The 15,644-nt window shown below is 43.9% G+C and overlaps 1 protein-coding gene across 5 annotated transcripts in view; it reads right to left on the minus strand.

Moving 5' to 3' along the window:
- Positions 1-14,462, minus strand: part of crtc3 (CREB regulated transcription coactivator 3) — a 48,561-nt gene extending 34,099 nt beyond the window's left edge. For 3 of the 5 annotated variants that reach the window (XM_042062593.1, XM_042062591.1, XM_042062590.1), the window contains exons 1-2: positions 12,791-14,462; positions 2,443-2,553 (exon numbers count right to left, since the gene is read on the minus strand). In XM_042062593.1, the coding sequence (XP_041918527.1) occupies positions 2,443-2,553; positions 12,791-12,922 (243 nt within the window). In that variant the 5' untranslated portion in view covers positions 12,923-14,462. The remainder of the gene's footprint in view (positions 1-2,442; positions 2,554-12,790) is intronic. The other 2 variants (XM_042062592.1, XM_042062589.1) reach the window with 1 other exon arrangement.
- Between the last annotated feature and the right edge of the window lie 1,182 nt (positions 14,463-15,644).

Here is a 15,644-nt window from a genome sequence, read left to right on the forward strand (position 1 = left end):
ATGGAGAGAGAAGAAGAGTGATAAGAGGAGAGAGAGAGCGGTTGATAGAGAAGGAAAAGATAGAGAGCGAGAGAAAGAGAGAGAAGGAAGAGATAGAGAGCGAGAGAAAGAGAGAGAGATTGACAGACACACCTAGCCTATGTCAAAGTCTTTGCGACGTACATGACGGAACATGCGCAGGACTGCCAGGCTAGACGGGCAGTATGGGAAAGCCCCCACTGAGCCAGCCCCGGCAAGCCAATCAGCAGGCAGTATGGGAAAGCCCCCACTGAGCCAGCCCCAGCAAGCTGCCCTCTCCTCTCCTCTCCACACTGCAGCTTCCCAGGCTGGGGCAGGGGGTGAACTGTGAGCAGGACTGCACTGTGCAGCTTGGCTCTGCCTTGAGTCCAGGTTGTGTTTCTGGGCCTCAGGGGGGGATGTAGGGATCAGTGCGCCGGCTCAAAGGAGGCTTTCTTCATCTGACCGGCCTGCGCCACACCAACGGCCTGGTGACGGATACGCCTCATGTCCCCTGCTCACTCGCCCACTCACTCCTTCTCTCTCTACCTGTGATCTGGTCTCTTGCTCTGGCTGGTTTCTGCTCTCTCGATTTCTTACCCCTTATTCCATTTCCCCCAGCCCCCTCCTCAAACGGTTACCCGCAAACTCTTTTCCCCCGTTTTTCTCTCCATGTCTATGTCTATGTGTGTTTGTGTGTGTGTTGTCAATGTGTGTATGTGTGTGTGTTTATGTTCATGTTATTCTTTCCCATCTGGTCACCTCTCTTCCAGTCCCAGTTCATCCATCTGTGCACTTCCTCCACCCACACAAACACACACACTCCACAAACACACACACAGACCTTAACTCAATCACTCACTCTCTCTTTCTTTCTCAGTCTAAGTGTAGTGGCCTATCTGCAGCGTCCCATGGGCCGGTCTTAAGCGGTGGGAATGATCCAACCTCGGCCCCAAAGCTCTCGCCTCTGGAGGTAACAGAGCTGACTAATCCCCCCCCCCCCCCCCCCCCCCCCCCCATCCTCCACACCACCACCCTCCTCCACCCTCCGGCCTTTGAGTGTCTCTCCCGCCTCCCGTCCACATCTTCCCCAGAGCGCACACTTCCCCTGTCAAGGTTACCGAGATCTCCCGCGATGGGAGGATGGGGAACGAAAGAGAATACAGGGGGAGGGAGAGAGGTCAGAGATCTGTGGAGAGCTGAGGAGAGGAGAGGAGAGGAGTGGAGAGGAGAAGAGAGCTGAGGAGAGGAGAGGAGAGAAGAGGAGAAGAGAGGAAAGGAGAAGAGAGCTGAGGAGAGGAGAAGAGAGCAGAGGAGAGAAGAGGAGGGGAGAGGAGAAGAGAGCTGAGGAGAGGAGAGGAGAGAAGAGGAGAGGAGAGGAGAAGAGAGCAGAGGAGAGGAGAAGAGAGCAGAGGAGAGGAGAGGACAGGAGAGAAGAGGAGAGGAGAGGAGAAGAGAGGAGAAGAGAGCAGAGGAGAGGAGAAGAGAGCAGAGGGGAGAAGAGGAGGGGAGAGGAGAAGAGAGCTGAGGAGAGGAGAGGAGAGGAGAAGAGAGGAAAGGAGAAGAGAGCTGAGGAGAGGAGAGGACAGGAGAGAAGAGGAGAGGAGAGGAGAAGAGAGGAGAAGAGAGCAGAGGAGTGGAGAGGAGAGGAGAGGAGCGGAGAGGAGAAGAGGAGAGGAGAGGAGAGCTGATGAGAAGAGAAGAGAGAAGAGAGCTGAGGAGAGAAGAGGAGAGGAGAGGAGAAGAGAGCTGAGGAGAGCTGAGGAGAGGAGAGGAGAGGAGAGGAGATGAGAGGAGAGGAGAGGAGAAGAGAGCTGAGGAGAGGAGAAGAGAGCTGAGGAGAGGAGAGCTGAGGAGAGCTGAGGAGAGGAGAGGAGAGGAGAGGAGAGGAGAGCTGATGAGAAGAGAAGAGAGCTGAGGAGAGGAGAGCTGAGAAGAGAGCTGAGGAGAGGAGAGGAGAGGAGAGGAGAGGAGAGGAGAGGAGAGGAGAGGAGAGGAAAGATGTAGGAGTCGTCTGAATAATACACTGTGGTTGGCTAGAGGGTTTCACGCAGGCAGCAGGAACATCAAACTGCCAAAAACAACATGTGGGTGATGTATTTGCAATAATAACAATGATGAAGCTTTGTACGAGATTTGTGAATAACACATCAGACAAAATCAAGGACTTTGATGAATTGATGATGATTATTTAGTACACCGCAGATCACCAAGATAATGGACGGCCGTCTTACGGCTGATACTACGATCCTTTGGTCCATTAGATGGGATCTTATACACTGTGGTATGCACTATGGAGCACTGTGTGATCTGAACCTTCTTGCCTGAAGATACATCTCATCACAGTGGGGATTTTATCATCACAGAGAACCAGCTTCAGGTGTGCGTCTGAGTGGGTGGTTTGACTGCTCTTTCCCTACAGTCATCGAGAGGAGGTGGACTCACCTGGAACTCTGTGTTGGCGTGGCCGATCTGGTTGACATTGGGTAGGGAGCCTCCATAACATTGGGCCCGACCCTGGGAGAGACGCAGCTGCTGAAGTTTCTGGAACTGCACCTGAGAGGGCAAGCATGATCATCATTACACATGATGATCGCCATGGAAACTAGGGGTGTCACAACTCTCCAAATCCTCCATCCAGTTTCATTTTCAATGTCAAGGTCATGAGTCCATTCACAACCTTCTTTTATTTTAATCATATTGCTATTATGGCATTTCTTATGCGGTTTACTTTTCTTGCCCTACTGTATATCCAGTTTTGTTTTGGGGGGCTTTTATTTTGAACCTACAAACATGGCTTAAGTTAGTTCCTACTGCGAGTTACTAAACAGAATAGAGACATGAACATAAACGTGAACATAGACGTGAACATAGTGAAATGAACTAACACAGAATGATAATCTCATTGTTTTAGCACGCTCTGAAGAGGCAAGTGTTAAGGAAAATTGCACTGTTAATATGTGTTTATGCCTAAATGTAATTTTAGACTGTAACTAGAACTTCTTCACACTTGCTAAGTTGAGTAAGTCAGTGTTAACTGACATGAATGAATGAACCACAAAATATTTCCGGTGATTTTAGAAAAAACAAGAGGGGTTTGAGTTTGGTTGGTGTGTCTCCTACAGTATATCAGCAGTTGCCATGGTGTCTTTTAACTGGCTGCAGCTTCAAGTTAGAGGAGATTAATGTTGACTCGCCGCACTTCAACACTTGTGTGTGTGTGTTTTTCCCCTCTTGGCACGCCTACCGGACGTGATATTGGAGACATGGCTACATGCTCGATTTCACCTTTGATTTCTAAGGTCGAGAATGTGACGTCATTTTGATCAATATCCGACCTACAATCGAGAGATTGTGGCACCCCTAATGCAAACAGCATCCTGAAAACACATAAATCTCAAAATTGCTTTTTACCAAAACACAGAAAATAAAGAGAAACAAGTTAATTTTCTTTATGTGACTGAGAACACTGAACGTCTTTTCTCTTACAGCTTTAGCTTATACTGTACTCTCTTCATCAGAATCACTATTTCCAAGCTACACTAAGAAAAGGGAAAATAGCAGAGTGTTGGGGCTAACACTTGTCTCAAGAGGCCCACTTCAGACAGGCTTCACAGTCTGCAATTAGTCTAAACCTAATTTTGATTAAGAGCTCAATGAAATCACTTAGGCTACTAGTGGTTGACAGGTGCAAGAAAAATGCTTTCATCTGCAGCAATACAATTGGAAGGGTCTCCCCTGTTGGGCAGCTGTGTGTAGCATAGCAGGTGCTGATTAGGTTAGCTAGCACCAGGCTAACAAGGGCGTCTCCTGTTCCCGGGCGCTAAGGTAAACAGTCTCAATTATCACCCTTCATCAGGAATACCCAAATGAGCAGGCAGTCTTTCCTCACACCGGCCAAAGGACAAAATTTGAATCTCAAAGACTGACCTCAATTCATGCCATCAATGGGTTTCAACAGGCCACATCTTTCTAACAGGAAAGTTACGCACACAGAATGCGAGAGAGAGAGTAAGGGAGAAAAAGCAAGCCAGAGAGAGAGAAAGACAAAGGACAAGCAAAGGAGGGACAGAAAAAAAGGCAACCCAAGATGCTTCAGCCAAACTCTAAGCATCAGCTTGGCTATTTCAGAGGCGGTCTGTAGCCGAGATGGGGTCCCTGTTGGGCAGAATATAATGCTTCCCGATAGTCCTCCCCAGGGTGCTGTGCCGCCACCCGTGTCCTCAGCCAACACAGCTCTGCACAACAAACACCTCAAACTGACAGTACAAAAATAAAAGCCAGATAATGGGATCCTTTCATTTCTGTGTGTCTTTTCGGAGTGCTGGGATTATTATGTGAAGTTGAAGTTTAAAAAAACCACTGTCATGGTTTCTGCAGTTTCTCAAGCTGCCGTTGTGAAGCAGTGAATTTCCACTGGAGGACTCACTGCTTTAAACACAGAAACAATACCGGCGGCTCAGAGTGATTATTATTGTTAATAGGCGGCTTCTGTCTGCACCATCTACTGTTTATGTGCCCCTCTTGCTCCTTTGAAGCTACAGATCTTACATGAGGGGAGGCCCAGAGCTGCTGAATTCTTCACAAGGCCGCTGTAAGCTCAGCGTGCACTCTGTGAGAACACGATCTGGACGCACCAAGCAATCGTGCGGAGTGCTCTCGGTGCCTGTGAGAACACGGACTGGACGCACCTAGCATTCTGTGAGAAAACAGCCTGGACGCACCTAGCGTTCTGTGAGAACACAGCCTGGACGTACCTAGCGTTCTGTGAGAACACAGCCTGGACGCACCTAGCGTTCTGTGAGAACACAGCCTGGACGTACCTAGCGTTCTGTGAGAACACAGCCTGGACGCACCTAGCGTTCTGTGAGAACACAGCCTGGACGTACCTAGCGTTCTGTGAGAACACAGCCTGGACGTACCTAGCGTTCTGTGAGAACACAGCCTGGACGCACCTAGCGTTCTGTGAGAACACAGCCTGGACGCACCAAGCAATTGTGCGGAGTGCTCTCGGCGCAGGTCACACAGTCTTGTTTTCTGCCATGCTATCGTGTGCTGCAGGATCCAGATGCGTCCAAGTGACCACAACAGATCTGCAAACCAGTGAGGGAAGACAGCCACGGTATTAAACTGTTCACACTTTACTAGTTTACACTTTACTTTATTAGTCCGTGCCACTGATTCATACAAAAATGAAAAAGGTGTCATTTCTGTAACAGAATGAAACCATTATTACTTGTAAAACTGCTTGCATAAGAGCAGATCTTGTGGTAGACGAGGCAAGGGCAAAGTGCTTCAGCAGATCTTGTGGTAGACGAGGCAAGGGCAAAGTGAGTCTTTATTCACCTTACCATGCATCAACTGAATGAATTAGCAACTGAATGGCTTAGGCCTGAGCTACATAAAGTACACTGAACTTGGGCCTGAGCTACATAATGTACACTGACGTAGCCTCGATGTTGGCTTGTGGCTTCAATGGTTTCTGGATAATGCTCTGTACCAAGTAACTAATATGTTATTTCCAGGTGAGGTGAGACTAACCCCCACCACATTCCAAATCAAGGTCACTGACCTGCGAGCCATCATGAAAGCCTCCCGCAGTGGCCCTGGGTGGTCAAAGTGTGCTCAATGTCAACAGCACCTTCACGACCCGACGGCCTTTGCCAACTCTCCTTCATGGGAACTTGCTGGCTTCAAAATATATATTTTTTTTGGTTTTGGATGTGCTGCCAACTTTGACAGAGATGCAGTCAAGCAAACAATTTATCATAATAACAACAAGTTACATACAAACCAAAACAAGGGTATTGGTAAATGTGTACCACAGTGACCAAAGCAGCAAAACCATAAAACTACTTAAGGTGCTCTAAGCGATGTCACACTGTACGTTTTTTAGGCAAAAACATTTGTCACTTAACAGCAAATATCACCTCACCATCCGCTAGCTGCCTGTGTCCTGAATACACTGTAAAAGAAACGCGATCTCTGTGGACAACCCAGGCTCCAAAAACAGCTACAAAACAACTTGGGCAAACCTTGCCCATAAAAACATAACAAACTGTTCCAGCAAATCACTGACGAGATGCGCGTTTAGGTGAGTTTCAATTGCACAGGAGGGAGGGGGAGGAGGTAGCAAGCTAGCTTTCTGTTTTGTTTGAACGTCAACAAAAGTGACATTACCCAGCATCGCTTAGAGCACCTTTCAACCTTTTATGTCTAAATCTCTGGTTTTTATTACTTTACACATGACACAGGATTTCCCAAAAGGGGAATCACCTCCTTCAAGGTGCCACCCAGATATCAGCCCCAGTCGTTCTAGCAAATGTCAACATCCCAGAGGGCTAGCTTGTGGCCACAGGGATGGGAGATGTTATCAAAAGCAGTTCACAGTGCACAGACTCAAAGCACTATTACATTTTCATCATGTCAAAGAAACCGACATCTGGATGAACCATCATTGCTGACATGTCCCATAAACACACAATCCTGCTCCATATAAACCTACCGATCCAGACATGAGCTCACAACAACACTATGTTCGTCTTCATTTACATCCGGCTACTAAATAGTAGCCCCATCAACAGCTTGCACAATCTGACGACTGCAAGAGGGGGAGATGCCAAGAGAGCTTGTGTGTGCGGTAGATGCGGGTAAAGAATAACATCAGCAAGTCCGTCTCTATTTTTCTCTCTCTATTTCTGTGTGTGAATGGGTTAAAATCTTAAACGAATCAACGTCACCATAGCCTAAGCCTACAGGCCCTCTCACTACCATACAGTTCATGTGTCTCACTTAAGATTGTACAGTAAGTGAGGCCAGTTAAACGACTGTAAAAGACGAGACAGAGCACAAGGTAGCGTCAGGTCATGTTCTCCACCATTAGGGTGGAGACACCAATAGAAACAAACAAATAAACAAACCTAGTACAAAATGACTGCATCATGCAAATAGTGGCAAACCCAAACAGTACAGCTTTTGTCTGGACACCAGCTGCCCAGGGTGGGTATGACTTATACACATGGAACACATGGAAACCTGACTAATTCACCTGATCCATGCTGTTGTTCCTTTTTAACAATGAACCATATCTCCAACCTGACTTCCAGCATTTGAAATAAGCTACTAGCTGCCAAAACCCTAACAGCTGAACGTCTCCTACTTCATGCATCATAGGTTGTGGGTACGTCATTCACACTTACACACACACGTTGGAGGAAGGCCTCATCGCGCAGCGAATATCGTCAGAAGACTCTACTGACCATATCCCTGCATCCCAGAGATGGTTACATAATCAGAGGCTCCCAAAGCATGACGCTGCACTAAATTGTTAAAGGCTCAAGGATGGCACTGCACTAAACTGTTAAAGGTAGGGCTGGGCGATATATCGGTATTACGACTACGACCGATATATTTTTGAAAACGATATGTAGTTGAGACAATATCATAATACCGGTATTATGTCAAATAATGGGCCATTTTAAAGCCACTTGCTCTTCTGTGTTCAGACCATTCAGATAGCCGCAGTCGCAGCACTACAAACTTTCAAACATGACGGACACCGAGTCAGATTTTGTTTCCCTTGATCAGAGGTTGGTGCTGATGCCTATTCCGTCGGCACATCAACGGCTAGACCGAGAATTCTCGTTGTAAAAAATCAAAATTCCAATGGAGCTCCAAGCGGTTTTGTACACGCAGATTTAAGTTACAACACTGTTTACAGCTCTTCGACTCACGGTAAAATGTCATTTTTGGTACATAGCCTAGCTAATTTAAATACACTGATGAATGCTTGCGTTTAGCGATATACAGTAGCAGATCTAAAGTCCGCAGGGAGACAACCTACACGCTGATTTTATCAAGAGGATATGCACACGACACGCGAGCAGTTAGGGCATCATTTTTTATGATTCCTGAAACCCCATTCAATCGTTTTCTTACGAAACGGAACATGCAAAAATTAACGCATACAAAACGACGGTAGCGTCCATCACACTCTTGATGAGTGACTCAGTTACGTTGTTTAAGTAGCCTAATTGTTTAAAACTATTTTTGTTGTTGATAGCAACATGTCTAGGCCATCATAGTCTACATTTGCTTGTCATCTAGGCCCTATCAAACCCTTACAGGTAAAAAAAAACTGCATTGTGTGACAAAACTGCAGGTTTTTTCAATATTGTTGTGCCCAAAATAGCCTATTGCATTGTGCAGTACAATGTAGGCCTGCGTTGTCAGTCAGGGTCAACTTTTGGTCTTTTGTTATTTGCACAGCTTTATCAGAGCAACTGTAGCCTATGCCTGTTGTAGGCCTATGTTATTGTTTACACTTTTTTGCACAGCTGTGTTAGAGCAGTCTGAAATGAATATAATTAAAACTGCCTGTGTTGTCATAATTGTTGTGTTGAGTGAATATATGAAGCACTTCGCTCTTTCTGTTTGAAATACCAATATCGTATCGATATCGTATATCGCCAATCAGCTCCAAAATATCGGGATATCAGTTTTGGTCCATATCGCCCAGCCCTAGTTAAAGGCTCCCTTCCTTATGGACTCATGGGTCTGTCTATATAGGATGCCATCACAAACAGAGCAGTTGAAATGCAACAGCATGTTTGACACATATTACAGTTGACACATTTGCCTCTAAAAATGCACTCGGGGTACAGCCTAGCTCAAACCTGAATACCTAAGAAATGCTTGCAAATGAAAATGTGACAATGTTTGGCTACTGGGCTTATCATGACCAAATACAGCCACTAGCAATGATGCTATTCGTCACAGCGGAAATCACTGGTATTTATGCACAACATAAATGTCTACTTAGTTGAGGCGATCTATACAGCCTAGCTGTAGGAAAGATAAGCACATACCTAAGCCCAAAGTCATGCAGCGGAAAAGATTCTTTCAGGTCACTTTTTGCAAGCTTTTCAAGCTGCAGACTGCCGTATTCGGTTTTGGATGACATTTAAAAACACAAGCGTATGCGAAACATATCACACATAGGCATTGCACATGAACCCATGCGGTGGGTGCAGTGTGAGCATATCAGCAAATAAAAGCCAATCATTAAAAACACCATTGGTTTGCAGGCCAACTGTAACCTGACCCTAGCCAGATGAATTTCGCTCCGCCTAGCTCCACTCATCTATCTGGAACCGATCCATTGAAGTGTTGCTTCAGAAGGCTGGGCCTAATCAAAAATTGCTTGCATATGATTGAATAAGCCACTTGTCCGTCATCTATTGACGTGCTACTTCAACCACTCACATCGAAGCCAACCCGTGACGCTAATAACAGTCTCACAGTCGCTTCTACGCTATGTCACATCTAGGAAACTCCCGCCCTGCGTCCTGATTGGCTGTACCATAAAATCGGTTGCAGAAATCACTCTCAATGGAAGAGGTCCCAGATGGATGTGAGTGAAGCTAGGCGGAGCTAAGCGGAACGAAATTCATCTGGCGAGAGTCAGGTTAGGCCAACTGTCCCTTGTAAAACAAATCTGTTTCAGGTCCCAGTTTTCATAACAAAAGCAACATAATGTTACACAATATGCTTTGTGAGTGGAGAGGGAGCATCATGCTGTTGATAGCATTAATCCCTCCATGGCAACAGTGGATTAACAACGTGGCAGAAATAGGGACGACTAGTGATATTAAACTGTTTCCATTATGAGCACTCTATTCTCAAAGTCATCACTGGAACACTAATTGTCCAACAGGATAAGCAATGGACCATTTTGTGTCACAGTGTGCTTTTTCGGACAAATAATGATCGTGGACAGAAATAACAATTCGCTCACCATCCAGAACAAATAATATATAATCTACATCTATTATCTTAAAATAAATATTTAGGCCTAATTCAAATGCACCGTCTTAACATGTCATATGCCCTCCGATGGGTTTATGCATCTATTGCCAATTAACCGGAGACAAAACACTTCCATTTGTTCAGCTAGGCCAGGGGTGGGCAAACCTTTTGGCTCAAGGGCCAAATTGGGTTTTGAAAATTGGCTGGCAGCGCACAACAGCCCCCCCCCCCCCCCCACACACACACACACTACACACACATAAAAAATAAAAAATAAATAGCCTATAATTTAGTATGAAAAGTACTTCTTTTAAAATATGAATTGCTTAAAAATACTGCTAATTTTATGTTGTTTAACAAATGTATACATTTTTAAGACAGTGGCTTTAATTCACGTTTATTTCTCAATGATCTTCTGCCTGCTCCGCTATGGCTAGTGCTGTATCTACGGCTGGGCCCTCTCACAGTTTTTAAATGGTCAGTAGTGGGAACTACTGTTACCTTCATGATTTCCTTTTAAAAGTTTCTTATAAAAAGGAGATATCAATTATCAACAATGACAAGCCAGCTGGAACCTGTGGCTCTCTCTCCCTCTCGTGAGTGCAGACGCGTTCCCAATTAAATGGATCGCATAATGTTCACGTTAGATCTGCTGCAAAGGAGATAACTAAGAGTTAACTTCGTTTAACATGATGTTATCTCTATTTAACATGATGTTTTGACATTGACATTGTAAACGTTCTCTAAGGGGGGGTGAAAAGCAGTTTGCAGTAAAGCTAACCAACGTCCAGGAAAAAAATAGCGAGCAGCCTGATAACCAAATGAAATGCTCAGCGGGCCGAATGAAAGTGCTTGGCGGGCCGGATCCGGCCCGCAGGCCGCAGTTTGCCCACCCCTGAGCTAGGCAGTAAAGGCTGAAGGATGGAGATTTTCAGTAACACCCCATCCCTAAAGGATGTGTCACACACAGTGTGGCAATGAGGAAAGACACACCTTCCAAACCTGACGATAAGGCCCAGGCAATTATAGTTCTGAAAGAGAATAGAACAGTTTGCCAAATGTCTTACTTTTTCAGGATAATGAATGCAACAATAAAACACATGCAAGGATAACATACTGAGGCACATAATTATGGGGTAATGTTAGTCATCATTGCTCCTCCTCACCTCTCCTCACCAACAAAACCACACCTTTTTCCAGTTCTGTCTCTCTCTCCGTCTCTCTTTCACTCACAAAGGCAAATTTACATTCCAACGGAAACGTTTCCATTGAGAACCTGTACCCCGCTGCTGCGTGTCATTTTTGCATGCTGGCGTTCCCTCTGTCTGACTGCAGATAGAGGACGCATACCGGCCCAAGGCTCTCTCCATTGAGCACAGGGGCGAGGATCACAGGGTAGGTAAGGTTGCCTGTGCACCTGTGTTTGCAGGACCAGGCATCCTGTTCTGAAGCAGGCCATGCTGAGGCAGCAGAGGGCCTGGATGTTTCCTGCACCCGGCCCAGGTGAAGGAGGGCTTTGTGTGGTGCTGGTTGAAAAAGCAAGGCAGATAGGGGCCCCTGTGGCCAACCTCGATGTGAACGCTTGCTTTAATGGGGCCCTCTGCCACGCGAACACGTGACACACACACACACGCGCACACACAGCTACTAAGTAAGGAGTGAAAACAAGGCCAAATATGTTATTTTAGTCTGTGTGTTGGTGCATGCATTTTGGTGCCTGTAAATTTACATGACTGCAGATGCGCTGGAGAAACAAATGTTTATCACCGATCAAGATTAAGAAATCATTTTGCAGATCATTCTGTAAAGCAATTTAATAATAAAAAAAAGAGACTTTCTTCAACAGCAATGAATAAAAATAGAAAACACAGTTACAATCTAACAGCTCTTTCTGGTGCAGTGTCCTTGAGACTTGTAATCTAAACCACAAATGGTGAAGAACAGCGCTACACACACAACGGATGTCAGATGAGAGTCTAGCATGTGGAGAGTCCAGTCCACTTAAAAGAAAAGACAAAAGCAATTTTGACAGATAGCAGCCTTTTTTCAATGATGGAGTTAAGGACAAGTATTTACTTAAAACAAATATGCATGTCTTGCTGATAACCACATAGCCAGTGGTGCAAAGTGACTTGTGTCATGTGTGGGCTTGTGCATCCTACAAGCACAGTTCACTCTACATAGGCTGCATTTTTCCTGCCACAAAAATCAATGGTACTGTTACTGAAAGTGGAAGTCACTATGATTCAAAAACACAAAGACACCATTCATTCATCCCCTCAACATGTGCTCCAAACAGCCAAGAATATCACTCAAGTGAGATGAAATGGTGAGCAACTGACTAAGACCACTGCAAAAACGAATGGCCATATGATATCACCTTCATGATTTTCAGAAATGTAATCAAACCTTTAATTTAATTGGGGTCACATATTAAACAGTATGACATTTAAACTGTAAAAAAAAAAAAAATCACACTACCTAATTTAGAAAAAATAAAAGTTTTTTTTACACATACTCTGAAAATAAAATCTTAAGAAAAGTATACCCGTGTTGTTCACTAAAATACTAGTTAGTAGCCTACAAAAAACAGGTTTTCTGTCGTTTACGATCACGAATGCAACTTGCTAATATTATTTCAGTGCTTATTTCAATATTTGCAGCAAGGTAAAAAGCAGCACAGCAAAGCCAAACACAAAGTTATTTGCCATTCAAATGCATAACTGCACACTGAACACCACCACAGAAGAGAGTAAAACGTTAGCCTGGATAGCTTTGTGGATTTGTGAGTGAACAAGTCCGTACCTTAGAATTTCCTCACTCCGACCACCCACATCATGGTAGCTCACCCAACTAACTGCATTAGCTGCTAGAGAACCTCATCCGGTCGAAAGTCTAGAGTTGCTAAATTACATGCAAACTGTCAGCTAAATGCTAAGAGATTTTGCTATACTTTGCTTAACTTTAGGGTTACAAATTGCCTTACCCTTGAAACAGTGAGGTCCGTCATAAGCTGCTCAAAGGCCCGTGTCTCCTCCGCTTGTTTCTGATTGTGCAGGGCAATCTTTTCGCTGAATTTCCTCGGGTTTGACCCACTCGAGCTCGGGGATCCCGACATTGTGAGGGCCGCAGAGTTAAACAACTTAACTTGACAAAGGTAGGAGTTTAGAGTTGGAGCAAAAGTCACAAGTCTGACCAACAGTCCATTGTCGGGATTCGTGAAGAGATTTCTCCAAAGTGTTGAAAGAGACAAAATCGTTGGACGCTTGTTTACTTGCTGTCAAGCTTATAAAAACATTCGTTAGCTAGCTAACTTGCTAGTCCAACAGCCACTTACGTTAGAAAAACAAACTAAAACTAAAAATTCGAGAAGAAATATACGGGGATAACTCCCAAAGCAGCTCCGACACACTTTGCACTAGAAGTTAGCAATTAGGGGGAAATCCCGTTGCGACCACTAAACTCCGAGACACAAAGTAACTTGTTGAAGTGTGCTAAAATAGCAAATACAATTCAAATGGAAATGCCACCTACTTGGCTAATTGGACAACTTGTTAAGCCAGCGCAGTTTTCAAGCTAACAAGCCTGCGTTAGCATGGTTGAGTAGCCAGCTATTCTAGCTAGTTTATTGTGTGCATCGTTTTACCATATAACACAAGTAAACTCAACTCACTATCAACGAATTTGACAACATAAAACAACTGATATAGTGGTTACAAATTTACTACACCAAAATCTGAAGCAGTCATTGTAGTTGTTTGATAACTGACAACTTGATTTGACAGATTCAAACAGCTAACGGTAGCGTAACCGAAGGTTCGGTAATACTAATCTTAGCAAAGGACTTGCTAACTGGCTAAAGTTGTACCAGCTTCTGCTAGCTAGCACGCTAACTATTTGGCGAGCTAACCTGTCATTGACATATTTTGTTGCGCCACAACCAGGAAAACCTAAAAAACAACATTCACGTTTGTTTTTTCTATGCAAAATGCACAACTGTAAACGGAGTGCTATAATTGTAACAATGTTGCGACACCAAGGTAACGTTAGCTCGTTAAAGCGTCTGTGCTGAAACGTTGGCAAGCTTATTCCCTAGCCAACATAAGCAATGTTAAGTTTATCAAAAATAACGTTAGAGTTCCCCCCAACAACCGCTCACGCAGTAACAATTATGAATTGGCTCCTGAGAAATATCAACTTCCCAAACTTTGAAGTTTTCATTTAATCCACGAAAAACGTAAATATCCTCGCATCTGTAGATTTTGGTATTTCAACAAGTGGTTGTGCAGAGTACGCTACGCAAAAGCAAAACAAAACACTAAAATAGCTTTTATCTTATAGCCAGCGTGTGTCTTTCTCCAACATTACAGTATAACGCCACTTTCACGGTGCAACATGCAATTTCATAACCTGCAACCAGATCAAATATGTCTGTGATCAAATAATCTCTCTATTATTATTCCGTGATATTCCTTCTTCCAATGCCATGTACTCCTTTTCAGTGTCCTTTATAGCATGTTCATCACTCCAGAAGTCGACGGCGTTATCACTTTTTGAAGTTCTGACTCCTCGGCTACGTTTGTTTGGTATACCAAGATCCCTTACTCAAAGCGCAAATAGCACGAAAACAGTACCTTCCTTAAAACTGCGAAACAACTTCTGGATGGCACTCCACAAGAGGGCACAGAAGAGCTCTTAAAGGGACAGACATGTTTATTAGTTAGACAAGACATAGCTCATGTTTTCAGATCAAACTAAGTCTCATATATATATATATATATATATATATATATATATATATAAATCTTAAATTTAGGCTAAATAATTTCCCCATTAAAAATAGGCTATAGCCATGCTGTCATGATATATGACACTTTTGGCTACTTTTATTTGTTATTATTGTTTGGTTTTGTTTATGTAAAGCACATTGAATGACCTCTGTGTATGAAATGCACTATATAAATAGACTTGACTTGACATATGCATGCATGCAACATGTTATGACATATGGGGGGGATTTGATGGCTATTGCATTGCACATTGGCTGGGGACAATATATGTCAACTTTTTACATTGTTTGCCCTCTGAGAATTTTTTTTATATTGTTTTGCTGGATTCATTTTAATTTTCCTTGTTGTTCCCCGAGCTTCAAAGAACTCACAAGTAAGATAGCTAAATCTACAGCTTGTTTACTCCCCTGAACACTATTAGATATGATACCCTACCTTTACTGTCTATGAGGGATTTATGCACCAAGGTAACTCAAGTAAATTAATTGTGTCTTATAAATAATGTCTGACATAAATGTTTTAAAGATCCTATTAAAATCCCATTTTTCCTGTTGTTTTTGAAATAACAGGTCAAAATGAGTTTGTGACCTGTGGTAAGTTTGAAATCTATGCGGTTTGTCTGCTGTATGTGTAGCAGGAGTGATTGTGTTTCCCTGAATTTCCCCCATGATTTCTGTGTGTCGCTCTGTTCTGTGATAATTTCCCACGGTTGTGTTGGGATAAAGGGGTGTGGAGTAAAAGTGACGTGGGGCTCAGGCCCAGGAAAATTAACTTTAACTTGGGGCAGTCCGCCCCCCACCCCCCCTCTCTCTTCTTGGATTGTGCATCTTGAGAGCACGCATGTTACACTGAGCAATAAATGCTGTAAGATCCAATTTAGTTGTCATGTGGCCTTATATTTATTGATTTAACAACAAAACACAACGCAGAGTATATTTAAGGGAGGTCAAAACACTCCTGTTACATATGCAATAGCCAAGGAAAGGAAAAGGCAGAAAACATGTGCCAATCTGGATAAGCGTTCATTGCTACGTAGAACTGACTAATTAT

Source organism: Alosa sapidissima, chromosome 14 (assembly GCF_018492685.1).
Source record: "Alosa sapidissima isolate fAloSap1 chromosome 14, fAloSap1.pri, whole genome shotgun sequence".
Lineage (NCBI taxonomy): Eukaryota > Metazoa > Chordata > Actinopteri > Clupeiformes > Clupeidae > Alosa > Alosa sapidissima.